This window comes from Myotis yumanensis, unplaced genomic scaffold (assembly GCF_028538775.1).
Source record: "Myotis yumanensis isolate MYYU_CA2020_CCGP unplaced genomic scaffold, mMyoYum1.0.hap1 SCAF_1, whole genome shotgun sequence".
In the NCBI taxonomy this organism is placed as follows: Eukaryota; Metazoa; Chordata; class Mammalia; order Chiroptera; family Vespertilionidae; genus Myotis; species Myotis yumanensis.
The window spans coordinates 77661646-77688997 of NW_027223752.1; the positions used below are offsets into that span (position 1 = coordinate 77661646).

A 27352-nucleotide genomic window follows, 5' to 3' on the forward strand; every position below is an offset into this window, starting at 1 on the left:
CCTCAGGGCTGCCAGTGGGCCTGGGGGACAATCCCACCCATTGTTGTAGTTGAGCCGCAATGAAGGCTCAGCTGCAACAGGAGGGTGTACCAAGCCCACCAGGAGTGCCCGGCGTGGGTGACTGGGGAGGCTGTGCCACTGGACCTTCCAGGATACATACCTCATTAGGCCACCCTATCAAGCTGGGGAGACAGGGAGGTTCCACTGCGTACAGGGAGGCGACCAAAAAGAGGAGTCAGAGAAACGTCCCAAATGAAAAACAGAACAAAACTCCAGAAAAAGAACTAAACAAAATGGAGATGATCTACTAGATGCAGAGTTCAAAACACTGCTTATAAGGAAGCTCAATGAACTTAGGGGAAGAGTAGATGAACTTAGAACTTCAACAGCATTCAAAGGAACATGAAAGCCATAAAAAGAACCAGTCAGAAATGAAGGATATACCAACTGAAATAAAGAAGAATTTACATTGCCCTGGCCAGTGCGCTCAGTGGTTAGAGAGTCAGCCCACGCACTGAAGGGTCACAGGTTTGATTCCTAGTCAAGGGCAGGTACCTCTCGGTTTCATGTTCGATCCCTGGCCTAGTCGGGGCACATGTGAGGGGCAACCAAACGATGTGTCTCTCTCACATTATGTTTCTCTCTCTCCTCCTCCTTCCCTCCCTTCCATTCTATCTAAAAGCAATGGGAAAATACCCTTGGGTGAGGATTAACAACAACAACAAAAAGAATAATTTATAGGGAATCAACAACCTAGAATCAAAACAGTGATTTGGAATATAAGGAAACAAAAGATACCCAATCAAAATAGCAAAAAGAAAAAAGAATTAAAAAAAAAATAAGGATAGTTTAAGGAGCCTCTGGGACAACTTTAAGCATACCAACATTTGCATCATGGGCGTGCCTGAAGGAGAAGAGAGTGAGAGCAATAAATTGAAAACCTATTTGAAAAATAATGATGGAAAACTTCCCTAGCTTAGTGAAGGAAAGAGAGATACAAGTCCAGAAAGCACAGAGTCTCAAACAAGATGAATCCCAAAAAGCCCATACCAAGATACATCATAATTAAAATGCAAAAGGTTAAAGATAAAGAGAGAATCTTAAAAGCGGTTAGTTACCTACCAGGGAGCTCCTATAAAACTGTCAGCTGATTTCTCAATAGAAACTTTGCAGGCCAGAAGGGAGTGGCAAGAAATATTGAAAGTGATGAAAAGCAAGGATCTACAACCAAGATTACTCTATTCAATAAAGCTATCATTAGAATTGAAGCTAAGGAGTTCATTACCACCAAGCCAGTATTATATAAAATGTTAAAGGGTCTTCTTTAAGAAGAAGAAAAAACTAGATTAAATATATGAGCAATAAAATGGCATTAAATACATGTCTATCAACAATTGAATTTTAAAAACACAAAATAAATGAACAAGCAGAATAGAAACAGACTCTTAGATACAGAGAACATTTTGAAAAATTGCCAGATAGGAGGGGAGTTGGGGGTTGGGTGACAAAGGTAAAGGGATTAAGAAGTACAAATTGGTTGTTACAGAATAGTCATGGGATGTAAAGTACAGCATAGGGGATATAGTCAATAGTATCCTAATAACTGTATATTAGATGTCAGATGGGTACAAGATTTATTGGGGAGATCACTGAATACGTTATATAATGTCTAATTACTGGGGTGTACACCTGAAACTAATGTAATATTCTATGTTAACTGTAATTAAAAACAAAAAACAAATTTACCTGTGTGGCTCACATTATATTTCCCCCTCTCTTTCTCTCTCAATCTCTTATTTGGTTATTTATTGATTTAAAAAAAATTTTAAATTATTTTTCTTTTCTTTTTAAATTAAATCTTTATTGTTCAGATTATTACATTTGTTCCTCTTTTTTTCCCCCCCATAACTTCCCTCCTCACAGTTCCCACCCCACCCTCCTCCCTCACTCCCCACCCACTGTCCTCATCCATAGGTACACGATTTTTGTCCAGTCTCTTCCTGCATCTCCCACACCCCTTTTCCCCCCAAGAATAGTCAGTCCATTCCCTTTCTATGTCCCTGATTCTATTATAATCACCAGTTCATACTGTTCATCAGATTATCTATTCACTTGATTCTTAGATTCACTTGTTGATAGATGCATATTTGTTGTTCATAATTTGTATCTTTACCTTTTTCTTCTTCTTCCTCTTCTTAAAGGATACCTTTCAGCATTTCATATAATACTGGTTTGGTGGTGATGAACTCCTTTAGCTTTTCCTTATCTGTGAAGCTCTTTATCTGATCTTCAGTTCTGAATGATAGCTTTGCTGGATAAAGTAATCTTGGTTGTAGGTTCTTGCTATTCATCACTTTGAATATTTCTTGCCACTCCCTTCTGGCCTGCAAAGTTTCTGTTGAGAAATCAGCTGACAGCCATATGGGTACTCCCTTGTAGGTAATTGGCAGTCTTTCTCTTGCTGCTTTTAAGATTCTCTCTTTGTCTTTTGCTCTTGGCATTTTAATTATGATGTGTCTTGGTGTGGTCCTCTTTGGATTCCTTTTGTTTGGGGTTCTCTGCGCTTCCTGGACTTGTAAGTCTATTTCTTTCACCAGGTAGGGGAAGTTTTCTGTCATTATTTCTTCAAATAGGTTTTCAATATCTTGCTCTCTCTCATCTTCTGGCACCCCTATAATTCTGATGTTGGTACGCTTGAAGCTGTCCCAGAGGCTCCTTACACTGTCTTCGTATTTTTGGATTCTTTTTTCATTTTGCTTTTCTGGTTGGGTGTTTTTTGCTTCTTCGCATTTCAAATCTTTGACTTGATTCTTGCGCTCCTCTGGTCTGCTGTTGGGAGTCTGTATAATATTCTTTATTTCAGTCAGTGTATGCTTAACTTCTAGTTGATTCTTTATCACAACATCGAGGGTCTCCTTAGATTTCTTGAGGCTCTCACTATATTTATCGGCGGTCTCACCAGTCTTTTCGAGGTCCTTACTAAATTTATCGGCGGCTTCTAGACAGTTCTTGAGAGACCTTAAAAGTGTGGTTTTGAACTCTATATCCTCCATTTCTGATATTTGTGTCCTGTTTGTCTCCGCATTTTTTTTTTAAATATATTTTATTGATTTTTTACAGAGAGGAAGGGAGAGAGATAGAGAGTTAGAAACATCGATGAGAGAGAAACATCGATCAGCTGCCTCCTGCACATCTCCTACTGGGGATGTGCCCGCAACCCAGGTACGTGCCCTTGACCGGAATCGAACCTGGGACCTTTCAGTCCGCAGGCCGACGCTCTATCCACTGAGCCAAACCGGTTTCGGCTGTCTCCGCATTTTTTATGCTTTCTTGGGCACCCCCTAGTGGTCTTTGTGCACAGTCTTGTTGTAGTTAAGCCTTGATTGTTGTAGGTAATACTTGGGAGGGGGAGGGGGGCGGGGATTTAACCTCCAGGCCAACTGGCTGTGAGAATCAGCTGTGTCTGCAGTGGGAGAATTTCTGTCCTCTACGGAGGTGCTAATCTAGCCTTTGCCTGAGGCTATCCGGCAAATGCCTCTGTGCAGGGCTTGGGCGGGGCAGGTCCCATGAGATCGACAGGGCGGGCAGAGCGAGCAGTTATGGCTGCTCTCAGTCCAGTCCCCAGAGGCTCTGCTTCTCAGTGTCCCAGCAACTGCTGCAAACCTCGGAGAGAAAGCTGCCCTCGAGTTCCGACCGATGCCAGACAGTCCCACTTCTCCCGTATGAGTCTGGGTCCCTAGAGACTCGCCCAGATCTGGAGCTCAGAGTCTGAGACTCCCTCCTGATTGAAACAGACAACTGCGCCCTCAGCCGCCAGCCCGCTCCGCACGCACCTCCGCACCTTAGAATTTGACTTCTGCACTGCGCCTCCTCTGAGTCTTGGTATGCTTTTCTCTTTCCTTCTAGTTATAGAATTTCCCCTCAGCCAGCCTTCCTGTGGTTCTGGGTGATGTCCATTCCATCTTTTAGTTGTATTTTTGAAGTGGTTGTGCGAGGCAGCAAACTCTGGTGTTTACCTATGCCGCCATCTTGGTTCTCCAATTATTTTTCAATTACAGTTGACATTCAACTGTATTAGTTTCAGGTGTACAATATAGTGGTTAGACATTCATATAACTTATAATGAAGTGATTCCATCCCCCCAAGGAGTCTAGTACCCATCTGCCATCATACAGAGTTATTACAACATTATTGACTGCATTCTCTGTGCTGTACTCACATTATATTTGTATATTTCATGGAGAGGCTGTGAAATTTACTCAGGCCACCATTATTTCTCATCTGTAGTTCTAGTTGAAATTTTGGTTGTAGATGGGTGGGGAGGTTGAAGCCATTAAAAAGAAATCCCAGGCAGAGATTACATGGGTACCTATGACAGGAAGAAGTTGGGAATATTTGTGTGGGATGGGAAAGCTAGAAAACCAAACCAGAAATTTGCAGAGGAATTAGTCTGAGCAAACCCCTCACCCCAAACACCACATGCCCTCCCCTCCTGAGTCTGGAATTAAAAAAAAAAGAAAGGTAATAACTGCTAGCAACTCAGAAACAGAAAAGAATGTCCTACAAGATCACTGTTTGTCCAAAACAAATGTTTATGCTAGCTGTTTATAACAGACATGTCCTTATTTACAGCAGCTTTGGATGGAGAAAGGGGAAGTAGGGGGCCGATAATTGATGCAGGTAGGAATTTGAAGGCCACGTGAGAACGGCCCAGAAGGCCATCCCTGACCCACATCCAGTCCCTTGTCTTAACCTACAGAAGGGTGAAGGGGACTGCCAGGTGAAATCATTGCATCCCCGAGCTATGTACTCCCAGTACAGGCCAGGGTGCTGCTCCCCTGCCAGGGAAGAACCTGAGATAGGAGAGGACACCAAGCCAGTTGATAGATGGGGGCTCTGGGCTGGCACTGCTCTGCCAGGCCCTGCCACCTCCCTTCTCCACTGTCCTGAATGGGCCCATCAGGGCCTCCGCTGCCCCTTTGGCACACCTCCTCCTCCGCAGCCTGTGTCCCCTGGGAAGCCCAGGCTGGCTGGGAGAGGTCAGCCTTCACAGAAACCACTGAAAGGCCTTGAGTCTGGGCAGAGACCTCTGCCATTATCATGCTTGGTGTCGAAGTCATCTCTCTGCTCACTCCTTCATTTTATCCCAATTTCCTAGGCGTCTGCGGGTCTCCTGTATTATTTTCTTTTGTGTTGGAAGCTGTCTCCTTGGACACTTCTTCACTAATCCATTTACGTGGCTCTGGTTTGGGCTCCGATGTCCCACTGACGTTGGTCTCTGCCTGCCTACAGGAGCCTCAAGGCCATGGCCCCGCCTCCTGATCTGAGAACTTGGCATATCCTGCTCCTATCATTAGCAGGCGCACCAGGGGGCCTGGACTTCCTGGTAGTGAAGTCACTACTTTAAGTTAAAAGAGTTATTCCACACTTTGTGCAGCGTAGGATTGTCTAACCATCATGCTGCACAGCAGAAACCCATACAAAAGAATACTGAATGTAATCTGTAATTTAAAAATAAAATCATTATACCAGAGATTCTCTAAAAGGCAAATATAGATAGTATACGGGAGCAGAGTACACATGTTAGTCCTCCCTATCCTGTTAGGAGAGAACCTCACCAAAGGAAAGACACGCTGGACTGGCCGCGTCTATGAGAATAGAGATGTGGGGTGAAGGCTCTAGACAGAGGACACCGTCCATGAGTGAAGTTTCAGAAAGGAGGATATAGCTGGGGACTTTAAATAACTGAACTAGGTGACAGAGGGTTCAAGTTTATAATTTGACGTTTCCACAGTTTTGTCCATGAGCTCACCTAATCCCAACCCCCACCAAAATTTTGTTCTATGTCCCATTATTTTTTTTAACAGTAATTGATAACTCCCTCTGACTCTCATTTTAGTCATAATTTCATCAAGAATCATAGAATAAAGTTTTTAAAGGACCCTGAATGGTCCTTAACCTCAATACAAAAATGGACGTGGCCTTCGTAATAAATTGCCAAATAGAAGCTTCGTTTCAGGCATCCAATAAAGTTACACGAAGGGGCTGAAAGTGCCAGTGCAAATTAGCTATTAAAATTATTTTTTCAAAACCTACGAAATTCACAGCCATCCTAAAAATGCCACATTTTCAAATCAATGGATTTTATTTTAATTTGGGGGGGAGGGGTGGTGTATATGTGTAAGGGAGGGGCTGGGCTTGCGGTGGCTGCAGGAACATCAGTTAAATTCACAGAATAAAATTTGAACTTTTGCAAATGAGTAAACAGCCAAAACAAACACCATTTTGGGGGAAAAAATACACATTTTCTTCTTTTGGAAAAGCAAGCAGTGCCTAAGCAAAATACCTTAAAAGTGAACTAAAAAGCTTTTCTAAAATAAACAACTCTGCTTGTGATCCTAAATTGGGACCATATGTAGATGGGCAAGCCACAAACGCAGCGCACTCCGCGCTGTCTCTGCCTTCGCCGTTTGCGTGCCTCCGAGTAGATGATGATAATGTTGCCTTTGGTCCCCAAGGACCCTGAGCTTTTCAGATCCTAGTATGAGGGGGAAGCAGAAGAAAGAGAAGTAATGAAAACAAATGCCTTTCAAGACAAAATATCTGAACAATGAGTTTTATTTTGCTCCTCTGCCAGCAGGCTCAACTCAGTTCAGACCTCTCCTGCACGTATAGGATGGGGCCGGCGAAGTGCCGTGTGGCTGCCGGTGATGCGGGCGTTGGGAAGACCCTGTGCCAGACCAGGCTGCACTCAGCATTAGGAGTCCGGAGCAGCCCCCTTCCCTGTGAACAAGCCAATTCAGCACAGATAGAATCATTCCTTTGTTTTTCTCAATTACCACACGCTGTGTGCTTTGGGGTCACTTGTCATGGGTTTCGAGAATGAGGATATTGCAACACAAGTCCTCACCATTCTAAACAGCGTCAACTAAGTTCTGTTACTAGGGAAGAGGAGAGTCAAGGCCACAACATCGTCTCTAATGGTAAACCACCTTATGCTCATTTTCTCATCCCAGGACACGTACTTCTGTCCCCTTAGAGCTCCCGGGGTCTCTTCCACTGAGCTGGTACCTCCAGCAGATATGAGTGGATGTGGGTGTGTTTAGACCCTGTAAGTGGACGGCAGATCCTTGAGAGAGGGGTTATGCCGCCTGGTGAGGATGGGAGATGCCTTCCCTTTAAAAACATGGGTAGAATGAGTGCAATGATTAATTCAGTTATTTTGTGCTGAGGAGATACTACTGCTCATACAAAGCTCAGCTATCTTGAGCCCCTGTGGCTCACTGCCCCAAACACAGGACTGTGGGCACAGAATGAAGAATACGTAGGATCACTCATCTGGGCTCTGTCCATTGTGCTGTGAGGAAATGTGGATTGGATAATAAAAGCAGCTCACATTGTGGAGTTCTTACGATATACATACCCGGAGCTGAGCTGAGCATTGTACGTATAATCTTACTCGATCCTTTCACAAGCTGACTATCTCCAAGTTATAAAGAAAAACATTGAGCTCCAAAGAGATTGGGATGCTGTCAGGTTCATGGCAGAGTGTGGACTTGAACCGAGGTCCCTAGCACCAGGCAGCGATAAGAGCGTCTGTGTATAAAGGTTATCTCTTGTCTGTGGGTCCTCAGTAAATGAAAATGTAGTTGCTTTCCAGAACTCTGAATTTTGGGACTCTCATATTTCTCACCAGAAGTTTTCAAAGCGAAAAAAGGTCTTAATACACAGAGTTGAATTTGAAGATGGACAAGTACAAAAACGACGAGTTCTTCTTGTTTCTTCTTTTTAGCTCATTTAAATGACTTGGGTTGAAGGAAGGATGTTAGACATCTACGATGTTAAAATGCCACCCTTCAGTTGGCCATGTCTTCCAGTAAGGGCTCACGAGCAAGGGCTCATTTGTTTGTCTTGCTCCAGCCCCTTCTCCTGCCTCCTTGCTCCAGGCAGACAGCTGTACTGGGAAGGAGAAACCCAAGGTATGGATTGTGCAGGTGACAGATTGGTCCTCTGACCTTTGAGGAGAGAGCCACTTTCTGTGGAAGTGTATGTGTTTACCTCAAGTCGTGGAAAAAAACAAAACTTTTCGGGGCCAGCCAGACCTGCTCCGGTAAGGCCCTCAGGACTTCCTGGGACTTGGGGTTTCCCATCGTCCCCTCGCGCCCACCTGACCGCGTCCTGCCTCAGCCCCTCCCATCCCCACTCCGCAGCCTCTGCACCAGACGTCAGACTCCTCATCTGCCCACTGCAGTCTCCCCTCCGTCTCCCCACTTTCTTTCCTCGTTTCCTCAGGCTGTCAGGAGTCCCCAGGGAAAAACCAAAGGGGGCAGCATCAGTTAGAATAACCCGACTGCTTCAGTCTCCCAGACGTTAACAAAAGGAAAACAGGTCATTGCTTTATAAATGATGTATCGAGGCGTGCCGGAGGAATGAAGGCAGAGACCACAGTGTATTTTTAGCGTCTGCTGTTTGTGGTAACTGCTGGATCCCTTCCCTTCAGCTGAATGGCTGGTATTCAGGAGAGTGTGCCCACTCCCTGCCAGACTCTCCTCACGGAGCTCCTTTTTATGAGGTGGGTGCCTGGCTCCTTGGCACCAGGCTGCCCCATCACAATTCTCCTTTATTGCCCAGCCCTGATGCCCAGTTGCGTGGTTCCACGGGCAGCCCCAGCGGGGCCACGGGCAGGGGTGGGGTATGGATGAGACTGCTGGCTGCGAGCTGCTCAGGGTGTTACCAGACTGTGAGGTGGAGTGTGCAGGGCAGGGGTTGTGTCTGGATGCTCGAAACCGGCCATTTTCAACTGGCGAGCTGCAAGAATTTTTAAAACATGCAATACCTGACTATTTAGTCGGGGGCACTGACCCCTTTTCCCTTAGATTGTCAAATAAATGACAACAGCTAACACAACCATAGCTGTCCGGTGTGAATGAGTCTAAATTATACCTATTTATATTGTCAGATTGGTAAAAAATAGGATATGTTTTTTGGTGTGCTGCAGAATCTTAGTCATTAGTTTATGTGTGCCATGAGATGGAAAAGGTTGAAAATCGCTGCTCAAAACCTTCTGGCATGAGGCTGGCACTCAGTCACAAAGGAACCACAGCAGAGAGAACCACGGCTAGCTCCCCATCTCAGCGTCATGGCCATCCCACTGGTGCCTGGCTCGAGTGGGTGTTGGCCCACCCCCAGGTCACTGACATTCTAGATCCTGAGTGAGCTAGGAAATCTGAGGAGCCCCTTGCTCTGACAGGTCATTCTACCAACGATCGCTCCAGAGCTGGAGCTAATCTAATCACTGGAAGGTGGAAACCCGGTGGAGAGGCTAAGGATGGGCTTCCCACCACCTGTGGGGCTCTCCGGGTACCATCGTGGAGGGAAGCAGTGCTGGGGTCCCCAGTCTCACCAGGTTGCTGAGTGGGTTTAGGCAAGTAACCCAACCCCAGCACTCACTTTCCACTTACAACTGTGAGTGGTAATTCTTGTCCTACTGACCTCATTAAAACATTTTTAATAAGGCTGTAAAAGTACTTTGAAACTTTGGAAACCATATTACAAAAAGGAGGGAAGTGGTGTGGGCCCCATTTATTTTCTTTCTTTCCGACCAACCTTCTATCAAAACCGTCTCCACCAGCCCCAGCCGGGAGGGGCTCTTGCGTTATCGTAAATAACATCACTTGTGCCCTGAGAGATTGCCTTCCTGAGGGAGGTATTTACCTGCAGGTCCCACAGAATTGGTTTGAAGGAGACAGGGTGCTTGTAGTGGGATCCTTTTCTTGTGAAATGTTGAAGTGCCTCTTCAATTAGAGTAAACCTTAAACAAAAGAACTTTGACTTGGCTATAGTTTCCTTATCTGATACCTCAGTGGTATTTTTTTTCCTTTTTGCACCAGCTATTTATTTATTTATTTATTTAATTGGGATGATATTAGTTAATAAAATTATGTAGGTTTCAATTGTTCTATTACATGATACATTATTTGAATATTGCCTTGTGTTTACCACCAAAAGTCAAATCTCTCTGTCACCATGTTTTTGACCCCCTTTATCCATTCCTGCTTCCTCTCCACCCCTCTTCCCTCTGGTAACCACTACACTGTTGTCTGTGTTCATGAGTTTTTGTTCATCTTGTTTGTTCATTTGTTGCTTCCAGTTTTATATCCCGCATGTGAGTGAAATCATATGGTTCTTGACTTTTTCTGTCTGGCTTATTTAGCTTAGTATGCTGTTCTCAAGATCCATCCATGTTGTCGCAAATGGTGCTATTTCTTCCTTTCTTAGGACTGAGTAGTATTCCATTGTGTATATGTACCATACCTTCTTTATACAATCCTCTGTTGAAGGACACTTTGGTTGTTTTCGTATCTTGGCCACCATGAATAAAGCTGTGATGAACATAGGGGTGCATATATAATTTCAAATAAATGTTTTCATATTTTGGGGGTAGATACTCAGAAGGGGGGTTGCTGGGTCATATGGTAATTCTATTGTTAATTTTTTGAGAAATTTCCATTCTGTTTTCCACAGTGGCTATACCAGTTTTCATTCCCAATAGCAGTGAATGAGGGTTCCTTTTTCTCCACAACCTCTCCAACATATACTATTATTTCTCTTATTGATAATGGGCATTCTAACAGGTATGAGATGGTTTTAAAAAGCCTCTCAGCAGCCACACTGGATGTCGCAGACTCTATGAACCTAGATGGTCACTGCAAGATCTCTCTCAGAGCTAATTTAATCTTATATATAATAATAGATATTATAGTGCATGAAATTCATCCCTCAGCCTGGCCTGGTGCATGAAATTCGTCCCTCAGCCTGGCCTGCATCCTCTCCAATCTGGGACCCCCTTGGACATCCCTCTCGCAATCTGGGACCGCTGACTCCTAACCACTCACATGCCTGCCTGCCTGATTGCTCCTAACCACTCTGCCTGCCTGCCTGATTGCCCCTAACTGCCTTTGCCTCGGCCGGCCACCACCGTGGCTTTGTCCGGAAGGACGTCCAGAAGACATCCAGTCTATCTGGTCTAATTAGCACATTACCCTTTTATTAGTATAGATGAGGAAGTCTGGCTCTCTAGTTTTCCAGCCCTTTGCTACTGAAAGTAGTTTGTGAACCAATAGCATTAGCATAATCTGGGAGCTTGTTAGAAATGCAGATCCTCAAGCCCCACCCCTCAGCTGTTCACTCAGAATCTGCATTGTGATTCATGTGTACAGTAAAGTAAATTAGAAGACTTGATTTGCAGGGCCTAAGCCCACTCTCAGTTTATTCATGTATGGACTGTACTTCACTATGGAAAGGACTTGGAATGGTTAACATTAGTAACTTACAAGGGAGGAAGAGACAACAAACTTTAAAAGCCATAGAAGCCTGGACTATTTAATGTAGTTGTGCCACTGAATGCAGTTTAATGCTCAGTGAGAACACACTGCTACAGCACTATTAAGAAGAGGAAAGGTCATATTCCAAAGCCACTGCTTATTTACCTAAAATTCATAGTGAAAAATGTCCTTTAATGTGGTTAAATAAATGAATATTGATGTTTCAGAGGACGTGTTAGTGATCTGGATAATTTATGAAAAATCATCTTCTCCAGTGAGGAAATAAGTGAGATATTACTTTAATTGGAAACCTCAGTTCACTCAGATTTTGTTTTTTATACAGTACATTGGGGGGGGGGGTGGTTAAAATGACATCAAGATAAGGTATTATATCAGAGATTTATTCTACAAACAAACAGCTAAATAAAACCCAACCAGTACAACAAAATTATAAAATTTGGGGCATCAGTATGTATTCAATTTCATATTTGCATTTACTATATACTGGCAACTGATCTTCAAAGTTACTAAGGTAGGAAAATGGATTTGAAACTGAAAGGAATTTTTAATTAAAAAGGTAGTGCCCCTTTCTGAACAAGGTAGTATTGGAAGTACTGAACCCCAGTTGGTAGTCCATTGGAGTCTTGCTGTGAGCTGCCAGGTGGAGATCTAACAAGTTCATGAGTGGGAAAACATGGAGCAGAGGTTGACCAGATAGCCAACTGAAACCAAGCTCAACCATCCACGTGGATCACCATGCAGAGGAGCAAGAATCTAGGCACAAAACAGGACATGGCAACATAGAAAAGGGCTGAAAGCTGTTTTCCAAGATGTGGAAAAGAGCCTCAGTAGATTTCTAGGAAGTGTCCCAATGCAGGCCAAGAAGGAGATTTAAGAGCCCTGACCCAGATCAGACCAACTCAGGTCTCCTTCTCTTTCTTCCTCACTCCCTGCCCTGCATTGCCTCTGAATATGAGAGCTGACTGGCACTTTATTGCCAAAACAATGCAAAGAACACCCATCAATAATTTGATATCTAGAGCTTAGAAATAAACAGCTGCCTGGTACCAATTTTATTAAATGAAGCAAATTTATATAAACAAAACTGGGCTTAAAACTTATTTGGCAAGAATTAAATATTTTCTGTTTATTCTGGAGACATTTTTGGAGTGCCATGGCTGTGATGGAAACAGATAATGCATCATCACAGGGTAGAATTAATTAATTCTGACATAATTTTAAAGATGTAGTAAAAGATCCTATCTTTACCAATGGCATTATTTTCCCAAATCAGAGAGCCTCTAAACCTTGAGACCTCTGGAACTCTTAACTCATTTCTCCCTTGTGCACTGTTTGAAATATCTAATATTTCTACTCATGTTGTGACCACCCTAACCCCAATCCTTGTTTCTTTGTCCCTGAGTTTCAGCAATAGCCTTATGGCAGGTTTTCCTGACTTTCCTCCAACATCCCTTTGCATAAGTGGTCTTCAGAAGAACACTTGAATACATTGGTTTTGAGCAGGTTTACAGGGGTTTAAAAACAAAACAAAACTCTGCAAGTGATTCTGATGTGCACCCCTAGATGGGAACAAGGACTTTAAACTGCTGCTAAATTAATGTTCTACACATTGCTCTCTTGCCCAGAGAGCTTTGGTTGATGTTTACCACTATATAAATTCATACTTTTTGGCTTGGCATTGGCCTTCTCCCCTCCTGTCCAGCTCCTCCCGTCCCCAGCAGTGCTCGGCACTGATGTTCAGACATTTCATGCCCACTCCCACCTCTGGGCCCTCAGTGAGATTTTTCCTTTGCCACCTGTAAGCATGGATTCTGTCTTTCCTGATTCAATTCGTGTCACCTCTTCCTTGGGTTTCCCTGGAGGATTCTTGCTTCCTAAATTTCTACATCATTTATAGTCTATACCATAATGAGTTATATTGGAGAATATGTCTTATCACATACCATTGGCTTATTTTGTTAGCCTGGAGTAACCAATGAGAATGAAGAACCAACTAGAGAGCAGGAACCATGTCTTTCACATTTTTATCTTCTATGGCACCTAATATAATCATCACTATGTTGCTTCTTGGAGGAAGTCCTCCATGTCTTAGATCTGGTTTAGATGTTTCTCCTCCACACACCTGTGACATCTTGCTGTATTCCAGTTATTTTTATGTTATGTATTATAAGTGCATCACAACTCTGCATTTTACTTGTTTGTCTCTTTGCATATCCCCTTTAGACTAAACACTATGAGAGTAGGGCTCACATTAATCTGGTTCATCATTGACCCCCCTAACACATAGTCCAGGGCTTGATATATGCTCAATACATATTATTTAGACTAACAGAAAAAGTAATTATTTAAAGATATGTGTTTGGTTGACACTGGGACAAATGGAACGAATGCCATCCATAGCATCATAACGTTTTGGTTGACTTGGCTGCAGATGTAATAGATCAGCAAATCTAAACAATATAATGAATAAGCTAACTAGCATTTGGTTGCATACTCAACTATATAATTTTCTGATATATAATTGATAATGAGCTTATCAACTCATTATAATTACCAAATTATTTTCTGTACATGGTTGCTTTTCTGGCCTATAACATTCAAGGTCCTGGAGAGTGAAGGATAGATAGCATCTGTTGCTTCTACATGTCTCCCATAGTTCCTACCTCAGTGAGTGTTTCTTGATTCGATGTCATAAACTGTAGTTTTTAAAGAGCCTGTGTTATAGTGTATTTACCTGGTGCTAAACATCTGTTGCCTCCTAACAAGTGCTGCATTCATTTTAATGGCACTGGTGCACAGAGGTAAACAGAGCCTTGGCAGGCCTTCCATAAAGGAAACTGTGTTTGCTTCCTTCATTAATTACTAATGGAGCATTAAGACATGCATTCTCCTTTGTGCCAAGTTGGATAATTCCTGGCACTGAAGGCTAGGGTGCTTTCAAAAGTTGAGACATGTATTGACACACCGGGGAGCATGCCCGATGGCAAGCACAGTGGTGGCTATATTGCCAAGATTGTACAAGGCTTCAAATAAATCAATACCAGGTGTACTGATCTGTCTGTCCAACCTTTTGCAGGTCTTGGGTTAATGTGGGATAATAAATATGAATCAACAGACTATCTCTGAAGGCAGCCACCACAGTATGAATCTGACAAACCATCAGAAAGGTGAAAAATAAAAGGACCATCAAAGATTTACCAAACACTGAGAGTGCAATGCTAATAGAAGAAATATGAAACACAACATGAGTTGTCAGTTTTTACTTAACGTCAATTAGTGACAACTGAAATGAAAATTTATATTCTGGGCCATGTTGACTAGCATAACATCAAAATGCTAAAGTGAAAAGAGAATTAAATAAGAGATTGACAGACACTTATTGGTAGATAAGTATAGACTGGTAGATACTTATTGGTGGCTATTGGTAGATTTTACATATAACCATCAGATTATGATAATTTAAACAGATAAAATGTAAATAAGGATGTAAAAGAATATAATTGAATAATTGACTATATTTAGACATTTATGGACTCTGTAAAAATCCATCATATTTTAAATATTTACATGAAAAATTTACAAAAATAATACTTTTTTTAAATGCAGAAAATCTGCAGGCTACTCTCATCACAAAGCAATGAGATATAATATAACGTAAATGTAAATAAAAACACCATATGGTGCTGTATATATTTGGGGGCTAGAGGAATTTGTAATTAAAGGAGGTAAGATTATCCTTTTAAGGATGAACTTTAATAAAACATAATAAATTAAGACAGAGTGACACAAAGTCACTTCAGAGAGACAATAGAATTTACAGGACACTAAGATCTAGCCATGATCCTATTAAATCATTAACCTTTCTGAAGAAAAACATATGTCAATCTAAAGTGGAGCTGGCCCTAGCTTGTTTGGCTCAGTGGACAGAACACCGGCCTGCAGACTGAAGGGTCCCAGGTTCAATTCCTATCGAGGGCACAGGCCAAGGTTGCAGACTCAATCCCTAGTAGGGGATGTGCAAGAGGCAGTTGATTCTCTCTCATCATTGATATTATCTTTCTCTCTCTCTCTCTCTCTCTCTCTCTCTCTCATCATTGATGTTTCTATCTCTCTCTCCTTCTCCCTTTCTCTCTGAAATCAATAAAAATATTAAAAAGTAAAAAAATAAATAAAGTGGAGCTGGTTCAGCCAAAAATGGAAAGAGAAAGAGAAAGAGAAAGAGAAAGAGAAAGAAAGAAAGAAAGAAAGAAAGAAAGAAAGAAAGAAAGAAAGAAAGAAAGAAACAAAGAAAGAAACAAAGAAAGAAACAAAGAAAGAAAGAAACAAAGAAAGAAAGAAAGAAAGAAAGAAAGAAAGAAAGAAAGAAAGAAAGAAAGGAAGAAAGAAAGAAAGACAAGTGTCAGAAGGCACAGCTGGGCAGGGCTCGGGCTCATCCGAGGAGGAGGGAGCCTCATCCAGCTGCTGGAATTAAATAATATGACAGATTGACAAGACCATCCTCTCGTGGAGGTTAAGTGGAGCTATTGTAGCCTGATTTGGGTTCTACTTTCAGGCACTCCTTTTGGTTTTTATTTTGTCCTTTGTGTACAGGTCTATGTACAAGATGGTTGTGTAGTAAGGGGGCTGGGAGTGCGGGGCCTCTGTACCCCACTAAAGTTAATAAATAGAAATTCATTCCAAGAAATGACTTGCTCTTGTACTGGAAGAGTAAGGTTCCTGTGCCTTATAGTATATTAAGGGTACAAGAAAAGAATTTGTACTTAAAAGTAAAGCAGTTTACACAATGTATATTGTTCTTATTTATTGCTGTGATTGGTGCTCAGAGCAGATTTTTCTATGTATGGAGCATGTAAGTATTTGTTGAAGGAATGAACTAAGTGGGGAAGGACAGAATTACTTAAATTCTGGTGGGATAATTGGTTAGGTATTTAATATGCACTAAAACACAGAGCTTGTGGACAAAAGAATTAACTTTAAAATAGAAAAGCTAAAAGAAATTTCCAAATGTTGGTAGTACTTCTACCCTCTGTTTAGGGAGGCAGAATATAAATTATTTACTCTTTCTGGCTTACTGGCCTGTATCATTTAATTAATTTCTTTTTAATATTTCTCTTCTCCTTCTTATTACATACACAACCTTTATAAATGTCATACTTTCAAATTAGCCTTTAAGCCTTCTTTCTATGTCCTTTAAAAATGTATAACCATGCCTCAGACCTTCTACTCAGTATTTCCTTATTCTTAGAAAACTCAATCCTTTAATGATTACTATAAAGTAAACAGCCAGTATTTCTTAGATTACTAAGAACTGCTTCCTTATGTAATTCCAAGTATATTTTATCAGTCTAATTTAGTATTGGAAGGGTTAAAGGGAATAAAACAGGACAGAGAAACACTTACTGTGCTTAGTAGCAGCTTGTGGCCTTGAGCCCAGCATAGTTCAGATAAGTAAAAATCAACAAAAACTATCTCTCCCTTCTTTGCCTGCCGATGCCCCCCCCCTTTCTGCATTAACCATTTACTCTGTCCTTAGCTGCTCTCTCTCCTAGATTTTTCCTTCTTTACTCTAATCCCCAGAGGCTCAAATCCTTCTCCTCTTTCACCACTTTTGACCTCTCTGACTATCCCCCTGTCCCCCAGCCTAGGGCTCCTCCATCTCAGCAGGCTGAGAGCTTACTACCCTATCTAGCAAATCCTACTGCCACTACCCCATCTCACACTCGCTCCGGAGCAGTTTTCAGCTCTCTTCCTCCCCCAGTCAGAGTAGATGCTGTCCCCAACAGAGACCTACTGTAAATCTATCAGGAAGGGCAGGCAGGTCGAAGGTCTCAGGACCACATAATAAAAATCTGGCAGTCCCTCTCCCTCACCCTACACAGGCCATGAGAAAATGTACTAATCTTGACCCAACAAGCCTTTGTTTAAACTTCTTTGGGTTGCAACCTTATACCTTTAAATTAACCCTAGACTTCTAAAATTTTAACCTAACAGAGCAAAATTATACATCAGGGAAAAACAATTAAAAGTTCTCTACTGTCTTCCCTCTAAAGCGGGGTTTGCCCTATCTTTAAACAAATTAAACAACAGAACAAATACTCTCATGTGTACAGCCAGACAGCACAGAGTAGCTTTCGCTTCACACAGACTCTCACACATTCATACACCAGATAGTCCGAGTTTTTGACTTCTACCAGATATTTACCCAGAGTTTAAACAGTCCACCTGATTCCTGATTAATTTGCCTGAGGAAGTCGTTGACTTCCGGGGAGGTGATCAAGCTCCCCTTCCACTCACTTGGAGTGGGCCTGAATAATTAACGGGGGTGGCGTAGTCCTCTCCGCATCTCTTGAAGTCCTGAAAATTCTCAAGAAAACATTGTAAGGGGGTCAACAAAGATGACTGACCCTGACCCATTTTGACAAAGACAAAGACAACAAAGAACAAAGACAAAACAAACCAGACAAATGCAACCTAAGGTTGCCCAGACCAGGACCCCCAGACGCCGTTACATCCGGGCGGTCGGACTCCGAGGTTCCACTGCGTCCAGCTCTCTTTTGCGTCCTAAAGGGAGCGTTCCACAGACAGATACCAGCTTCTTACCTCCCCGCTGGAGGTCCAGGTGGCTCGTCGTTTTTGGGTTGCAGTTTTGGGAGGAAAACACTTCGCCTCCCTGGGACCCGGGACGGAGACTGGAATGTCCTCTCCTGGGGCGTCCGGGGTGTCCACCAGCAACTTGGCTGGAGTGGATTGCACTGGGGCCTCCAAATGTAATGGGGCGACCCGTGGAGACAACCACCAGGGTCTCAGATCAAGATTTAGGAGCCTTTATTAAGCTGGCCAGCGACTACAGTTACAGTACCCTGCCGAAGCAGTTCCAACTACAGGAGCTACAGCGCTTTTATTTGCAAAACCCACAAAGTTAGTTATAAAGCCTTGTTTACACTATTTGTTCCCGACACAGTACAGCATCAGTACAGTGACCACCTTCCTATCTATGTGTTCTAGGAACAGAGAGCACAGCGTGACCCACCTGGCCGAAGTGCCAGGACATCCCTATCTATGTGTTTTAGGAACAGAGAACACAGAGTGCCCCGCCTGGCCAAAGCACCCGATATGCAGCCCAGCACACTGAGAACTCGGTTGTCTTTTTCAATCGGGAGGGAAACACAAGCTCCCTACTGCTCTGAACTCCAGTTCCGGGCAAGTCTCTGGGGACCCAGACTCATACGGGGAGAAACTGGACTGTCTGGCATCAGGCAGAACTCGAGGGCGGCTTTCTCTCAGAGGTGCTTGCAGCAATTACCACGGGACACTGAGACCCAGGGCCACTTAGGGAAGGGCTGAGGATAAGCCATAGCTATTTGCTCTGCCCTGTTGATTCCCTGAGACTTCACCCCACCCAAGCTGTGCACAGAAGCTTTTGCATATGAATGGCCTGGCCCTTTGCAATCTAAAATTACCTACCAAACTGCAGCTGGGTCAGAGAGACCCAGAACACCCAAAAGAAGGCCCAAGGCCCCACAGCAGCTTGCATTGCTTCACAGCTGGGCCTCATCTGGGCACCTCCAAACCCCAAACAAAGAAGAGGAATCTCTCCATAGCTCCTGCTGGGTAGCCTCAGGCAGAGGCTAAATTAGCACCTCCTTAGAGATCCAAGAGCCAGTGTACCCAGTGGTCAGAGTGGGACCATCCAATTACAACTCCTCATATCCATAAGGGACACACTCAGGGGGCAGACTCAGTGAGCACCAAAGCCCCACTGAAGCCAGTCTTGCCCCATAAGGGTGTCTCCAGCACAGAAGTTCTCCCACCGTAGACACAGCTGAATCTCACAGCCAATTGGCCTGGAGGTCAATTCCTTCCACTGATACCAGTAACAATCAAGGCTTAACTACAACAAGACTGTGCACAAAGCCCACAAAGGGGTGCACCAACAGTGTCTACCTCAGGTAATTGGGGAGGCTGAGCCACTGGGCCCTATAGGACACCTAGCACAGAAAGCCACTCTATCAGCACAGGGAAGCATAAAAAATGCGGAGACAAAGAAACAGGTCACAAATGACAGAAATGGAGGAAAGCAAACTACTGGATATAGAGTTCAAAACCACACTTATAAGGTTTTTCAAGAATTTTCTAGAAACCGCCGATAAATTTAGTGAGACCCTCGATAAATCTAGTGAGACCCTCGAGGATATGAAAAAGGAACAACTAGAGATTAAGCATATACTGACTGAAATAAAGAATATTATACAGAGTTCCAACAGCAGACTAGAGGATTGCAAGAATCAAGTCAGAGATTTGAAATACGAAGAAGCAAAAAAACACCCAACCGGAAAAACAAAAAGAAAAAAGAATCCAAAAATATGAAGACAGTGTAAGGAACCTCTGGGACAACTTCAAGCGTACCAACATCAGAATTATCGGGGTGCCAGAAGACGAGAGAAAGCAAGATATTGAAAACCTATTTGAAGAAATAATGACAGAAAACTTCCCCTACCTGGTGAAAGAAATAGACTTACAAGTCCAGGAAGTGCAGAGAACCCCAAACAAAAGGAATCCAAAGAGGACCACACCAAGATACATCATAATTAAAATGTCAAGAGCAAAAGACAAAGAGAGAATCTTAAAAGCAGCAAGAGAAAGAAAATCAGTTACCTACAAGGGAGTACCCATACGACTGTCAGCTGATTTCTCAATAGAAACTATGCAGGCCAGAAGAAGGTGGCAAGAAATATTCAAAGTGATGAATAGCAAGAACCTACAACCAAGATTACTTTACCCAGCAAAGCTGTCATTCAGAATTGAAGGTCAGATAAAGAGCTTCACAGACAAGGAAAAGCTAAAGGAGTTCATCACCACCAAACCAGTATTATATGAAATGCTGAAAGGTATTCTTTAAGAAGAGGAAGAAGAAGAAAAAGGTAAAGATACAAATTATGAACAACAAATACATATCTATCAACAAGTGAATCTAAAAATCAAGTAAATAAAAAATCTGATGAGCAGAATAAACTGGTGAATATAATAGAATCAGGGGCATAGAAAGGGAGTGGACTGACAATTCTCAGGGGGAAACGGGTGTGGGGATACAGGAAGAGACTGGACAAAAATCGTACACCTATGGATGAGGACGACGGGGGGGAGGGGGGAAAGAGCAGAGGGTGGGGTGGGAACCGGGTGGAGGGGAGCTATGTGGGGAAAAAAGAGGAACAACTGTAATAATCTGAACAATAAAGATTTAATTTAAAAAATCAATAAAAACATTTTAAATAAATTTAAAAAATAAAATGGGGATGACACTAATAGTAATAACTATTTCATATGATTGTTATGCAAATTAAATAAGATAATGCCTGTGAAGTGCTTAGCAAGAAGAGGAACACACAATAAATAGTTTTGAAGTAAAGAAAAAAGAAAATATCACCATAATATCCAGAATTCAGAGCCAGACAACATGGGGAAACCTTTGCAGAAAATGTGACATCCAATGGCCTGATATCTTTATTATGTAAAATGTTCATACATATTTATATTGGAAATACTAAAGTTCCAAGGGCATGAACAGACAACTCACAAAAAAGAAATGAAAACTAGTAATAAGCACATGGAAAGATGTTTGACTGACCCAGTCATCAAAGACATTACAAATAAAAAGTACTTTTTCTAAGAGCCTTTTAAATTAGCAAAGAAAACATAAAAATTATTTGTATAAAACCCAGTGCTGATAAGGATGCTGTAGAAGTGATAGTCTCATATTTTGTTGAAGATACTTTATAAATTGTGCCTCCTTTTTTTTCTTTTCTTTTACAAAACTTATTACCCATTTATTTGATATTGCTAGGGTTGAAACCAGTGCATGCAAATCAATGTTCTTTTCCAATAAAAAGAATTTGTTAACCCACTATTACCTTTAGAATCATTATAATAAAAACCCTACCTGAAAAGGGTAATACAAAAGAGATCTTCAAGGTCTCCAAACATTTGTACCTCCTTTTTGGGAGAGCAGTTTGGCAATATAACACAAGGAGCCATAAAAGTCTTTATAGCCTTTGACCTAGTATTTTGACTTGTGGAAATCAATCCCGAGGAAGTTTAATCCAAAACATGGAAAAAATGAACTGCCTAAGAGTAAATTGGGAAACACTAACTGTCCCACGCAGGGGAATGATTGATACGCTGTGGTAGAACCACTGGATAGAAAGCTGCATAGCCATTCATAATGATGGGAGTAGAGACTGTGCAGCCACATGGGAAGATGCTTGTGTTTTAATATTAAGTAAAAAATGAATAAACATTTATGTATAAAAATATATGCAGAGGAGAAATGATTAAAGTAAATATAGTGAATGTGAAGTGGTTGATCTAGAATGGCAGTGACTTTTTTCTTTATCTACCCTTTTGGGTTAGGGTTGTCATTCAGCCTGTTCTCACCTTTCTTTTCCCCCACCTTCCCTCATCCAGGCCACAAGCTCCATGCCCAAGCTTCTGAAGCCCTACCCGCCTGAGTCAGTGCTGCTCAACTTCCGACTGGTCCAAGAAGCCCTCCCCATCACATCAGTGAAATGAAACTCCCCCTTTTCTATGCTTCCATATTCTAGAACGTATACAATGCACTTTGTGTAGAAAAGATATATGTATAGGATGTGTCTGTTTCTACAACTAAATTTTAAAAATTTTACTAGAGGCAGGAATTGCTTGGTTCTTTTTCTCTCCCCCCACACAGAGCGCAGAGCATTGCATGTGTGGCATGGCTGGTTAAATATTCGTTAAAATGAATGTAATTGCACTGAAATGAACTACTTCTGATTCCCCCCGGCAGGTGGAGCTCATGAAGGTCTGCAGCACTTGGGTCCTTTTGGCAACATCCCAAACATTGTGGCAGAGTTGACTGGTGACAACATTCCCAAGGACTTCAGTGAGGATCAGGGCTACCCTGACCCTCCAAATCCTTGTCCTGTTGGAAAAACAGGTAAGGGACTTGTCCTTTGGTTCCCATGTATGGCAGTGGCTTTGAGAGGAAATGAAACATTCTAAGATCAGCTACAAATATTGTGAGAAATGGTATTTCTAGTCCAATGAGCCCTCATGTATTTGTAGGTAGATTACAAAGGAAATTTTATTCGAGAATACATTTCTTGGTGAGTTCTGATATTCAGATACACCCACATAGGACTTCCTTGCTAAGGCTTTACATTCTGTCTGTCTCTCTCTCTTTGAAATGGAAACTGAGGCTCTTTTCTGCATGGAGAATGCTCCCCTCCCTTCTATGATGTAACGGCTGCCCATGGTTTGTGTCTTTGGAACTGGCTACTTAGTTCGTGGATTACCCATGCCATTTGTTTTCCTTACTTCTCTTGACAATCGACATTCCAACTACATCTCAGCTAGTTAACATCCATCCTGAGATGTTTCCTTAGGGGCCAGGAGGTGGAATGAGAGTGAGGGGGTTCATAAGATAAGACGTTGGCTAAGGAAGAAAATTGAAAATTTCCTTGCTACTTGTATGTTCTTGCCACATTACTATTTCCTAATGCCAAAGAGAACGACTGGTGAATGAGCTACACTTATGCTGGACTTTGAGCAGCTTACCTTGGTGGTTAAAACAAGTGGCTCTAGACTCGGATTACCTGAATTCAAACCCAAGGTCAAAATATGTGACCTTGAACAAGTTAATTAACCACGTTGCACTCTAGTTTCCTCATTTGCAAAATGGGGTTGTTGTGGGAATTAAATGAAATTACTCATGTGAAGCACTTGGCATAGCACCTAGCACAGGGTAAGAATCATTAATGGCATTCTGATTGTAATTAGCTTGGCCACTAGTAAGTAATGCATCTCTCTCCGTGGGCTTGTGCTAACTTTTAGCCCCAAAGTAGTCTTTTTCTCCAAGCCTAATAAGAGTAGTTGGTACTTATTATCCTTACTTTATAGGCACAGAAACTGAAGCTTAGAGAGTAACATGCCCAACACTATCTATGTAGCAAGTAGCTGAGTCAAGACTCAAATCTAGGTCTACCTGATTCAGTGCCCTGCACCCAAACACCATGACAAATTGCCTCGGTTTGAAAATTGTGTCAGCATTGGCCCTCAGCTTTTCTTAAACACAATGCAAGTTTTGTCTGGAAGACGCCGTCTCTGGAAGATACTCCTCTTTTCATTTAGGGTGAGGTCTCTGTTTTTCATGGGAACCTCCATCCTGGGATGGAGCAGCCAAAGTAGTTGGATATGGCCCAGAAGTGGGGACACTGGCTCAAGGCTGCAGGATAACCCGACTCACTGCACAGAGCCAAACGCTCCTGCTGCATTTTACTTGCTTGTTGGGCTTTGGAGGGTAGGAAGAGAGAGCAGTTTAGAGTTTGAAGACCAACAGTCCCCACAGGGATTTGCTTAAGTGGACAGTGCAGTGGTTCTTCAGGGGTGGTTCCAGGATCTGCAGCATCAGCATTACCTGGAAACTTATTAGGAATGCAAACTTTTTAAAAAAATAATTCTTTATTGTTGAAACTATTACATATGTCCCCTTCCCCCCTCCCCATTGGCCCCCTTCAACCCTCCCCCGCCCCCCGCCCTAGGCCTTCACCACCCTATTGTCTATGTCCATGGGTGATGCATATATGCAAACAAGGTCTTAGGGTGATTACCTCCCACCCACCCACCCACCCTCCCCCGCCTTCACTCAGAGATTCCGCACTCTGTTCCATGCTTCCATGTCTCTAGATCCACTCTGTTCATCTGTTTATTTTGTTACTTAGATTCCACATAGGAGTGAGATCATGTGATACTTGATTTTCTCTGACTGATTTATTTCACTTAGCATGATACTCTCCAGGTCCCTCCATGCTGTCTCAAAGGGTAAGAGATCCTTCTTTTTTACTGCTGCATAGTATTCCATGGTATAAATATACCACAGCTTTTCTATCCACTCATCTACTGATAGACATTTGGGTTGTTTCCAGTTCTTAGCTATTGTAAATTGTGTTGCTATGAACATAGAGGTACATACATTCTTTCTGATTGGTGCTTTGGGTTTCTTAGGATATATTCTTAGAAGTGGGATCACTGGGTCAAATGGCAGTTCCATATTTAATTTTTTGAGGAAACTCCATACTGCTTTCCATAGTGGCTGCACCGGTCTGCAAGGAATGAAAACTTTAAGCCTTACCCCAGATCTATTGGATCAGAAACTCAGGGTTAGGACCCAGGGATCTGTGTTTGAACCTGCCTTCCATGTGATTCTGGTGCATACTAAGTTTGAGAACTACTATTAAAGGAGGATGGAAAGAGAAGCAGACTTACAGCCAAGAGATCTGAGTTCTAGTGTTCACTATAGTGCTCTCGTTTCTTCCCAGGGCCTCAGGCTTTTCACTGTGAAAATGAAGACATAGTCAATGCCTTTAAAAAACAGGCAATGTAGGTTATCCTGACAAAAGAAAAATACAGATCTATGTAATGAAGCACTTAGGAGCTCTGAGAATAGCTATTAGGTGGGCTGATCTTCCCCTCCCTTGCCATGCTCTCTGAAGCAAGCCCCCCTCCCAGACCCTTTCTTGTCACAATTTACCTGCCATTTCCTTCGTTATCTCTCTGTTTCTCGGTCTTTGTTCTACCATAATTTGCATTCTAGAAAGGAAATCACTTGTAGATGTGGCCATTATTTGTAAGAAGTTGCTTGAGATACGCCTCACTGAGAATCGTGACACCACACCATTGAGCAATCCAAGAATAACACGTCTTCCCCTCCCGTGCCATGCTCTCTGAAGCAAGCCCCCCTCACCATGGACAGAGCAGCAGGACCCAGAGAGTCCATCCTCAGGGATAGGATGTGAATTCCAGGGCACATTATCAGGCCCAAGACACATTTGATTCCCAGGACAGGACTTCATCTGGGCCCTCGGAGGTACTGGCGAAACAATTATGAACAGGTTGCAAAGCTGCTTTATGCAGACGGCCAGAATTCTCTTCATTTGCTCTCCTTTCCCTATGTGTCAATTGCTCTAGATCCATGGTCAGCAAACTGCAGCTCGCGAGCCACATGCGGGTCTTTGGCCCCTTGAGTGTGGCTCTTCCTAAGCCTTAGGGGTACCCTAATTAAGTTAATAACAATGTACCTACCTATATAGTTTAAGTTTAAAAAATGTGGCTCTCAAAAGAAATTTCAATCGTTGTACTGTTGATATTTGGCTCTGTTGACTAATGAGTTTGCCGATCACTGCTCTAGATGAAGAAATTAGATAAATAGTTCCGTGAAAAATGGGGAGCCGCATTAGGGATTTGTTCAGGTGCTTGACTTCCACCAGAGCTGATGCTGCTAAGAGCTGAGAGACTGGAGCTTAAAGCTGCCGGAAGGTGTCAGAGCAGTCTCAGGGGACTAGACTACCATTGTCTTTGCTGGTTCATTCTCCCTGTGCAAAGGGACTCTTTCTTCCCCTAGCCCAGTGGTTCTCAACCTTCTGGCCCTTTAAATACAGTTCCTCATGTTGTGACCCAACCATAAAATTATTTTCGTAGCTACTTCATAACTGTAATGTTGCTACTGTTGTGAATCGTAATGTAAATATCTGATATGCGGATGGTCTTAGGCGACCCCTGTGAAAGGGTCGTTTGACTGCCAAAGGGGTCGCGACCCACAGGTTGAGAACCGCTGCCCTAGCCCTACACAGAATTCACAATCCATCCCCTGCCCCCTGTTTAAACCATTGTCTATAGCACCTTAGAGACAGAAAGAAAAAAAAAAGACTTACAAAGCATGGTTTCTAGTAATGACAGGGTATATGTAATAGCGGCAGCGAAGAGGAATAACATTTCATGGGTTGGAATAGAAGACATGCTTTATTTCAAAGAGCAGTCATAGTATAAACTGTCATTTAAAGCGAAGTGGTGGGGAAGGAATTAAAACAAAGCGAACCTAGTATGTGCCAAATGCTCTGTGTACAATCATCTCTACTTCTCACAGCAGCCTGTAAGGTACGTATGTGATTATTCCCACCTGACAGATGAGTAAATGGACTTAGAGAGACTAGGTTAACTTAGTTCCTTTAGTTTCCAAGGAACTAAACCGATCTGTCACTTATGAGCTAGGATTTGAACCTCAAGCTCTGCTCTGTCTGATTTCAAAGTTTACCCCATTACCCCCATAACACACAACCGCAGGTACTGTCTAGTGATTGTTGTTCTTGTATCATGTATGTTCTCCAAGAGCTGAAAGTGTTGCTAAAGAACTCACCCAAGGGAAAACAGAGTGAGTCATGTGGAAGGGAAGTGTATTAGTTAAGGAAATACTTGCTGTTATAACAGATAAAGCAGATAGTGTCTTAACACAATAGGAGTTTATTTCTCACTCCTATGAAGTCCTGCCAGAGATGGTGAGGGTGTGGTGGAGAGGGTGGGGTGGGAGGTTCAGCAACAAGACTGCCATCTTTCATCTTTGTTTTTCCATCACCATGTATTCTACCTATTCCCCTCCACCTCACCCACCCCTCTCCCCACCGCAATCACCACACTGTGGTCTGTGTCCATGAGTTCTTTCTCTCTTTTTCTCTTTTTTGCTCAATCCCTCTACCACCCCTGACACCTGCCCCCCACCCGAGCTGTCTGCCTGCTCTCTATGAGTCTGCCTCTATTTTGCTTGTTAGTGCAGTTTGTTTATTAAATTCTACATAGTTGCCCTGATTGGCTACATGTATAAAGCAGAACAACAAGGTGGGCATGGGACTATATAGGAGGTTCGGATGGGGTAGGCCTGGAAATGGAATATATCATTTCTGCCCACGTCCCATTGGCCCAAACTCAGGCCTACAGCACCGCCCTATTGCAAAGCACGGCTGGGAAGTTGGCTGTGTGCAGAGGGGAAAGGGAAAGTGGGTTTGGTGGTCAGCCAAACAGTCTCAGCCACAGGTACGAGCATTTGGGATGAACAAATCCCAGAGGAAAAGTGACTTAGAGTGACTGATGTGAATACAGTCTGACCTTTGGGTGTCTGGTTGTTTTTAATAAATTATCTTTTGGAA

The 27352-nt window shown here is 42.7% G+C and overlaps 1 protein-coding gene across 4 annotated transcripts in view; it reads left to right on the plus strand.

The window, feature by feature from the left end:
- SCG5 (secretogranin V) overlaps positions 1 to 27352 on the plus strand; it is a 61031-nt gene that overhangs the window by 21614 nt on the left and 12065 nt on the right. For all 4 annotated transcript variants that reach the window (XM_070425478.1, XM_070425487.1, XM_070425463.1 and 1 more), the window contains exon 3: positions 22165 to 22314. In XM_070425478.1, the coding sequence (XP_070281579.1) occupies positions 22165 to 22314 (150 nt within the window). The remainder of the gene's footprint in view (positions 1 to 22164; positions 22315 to 27352) is intronic.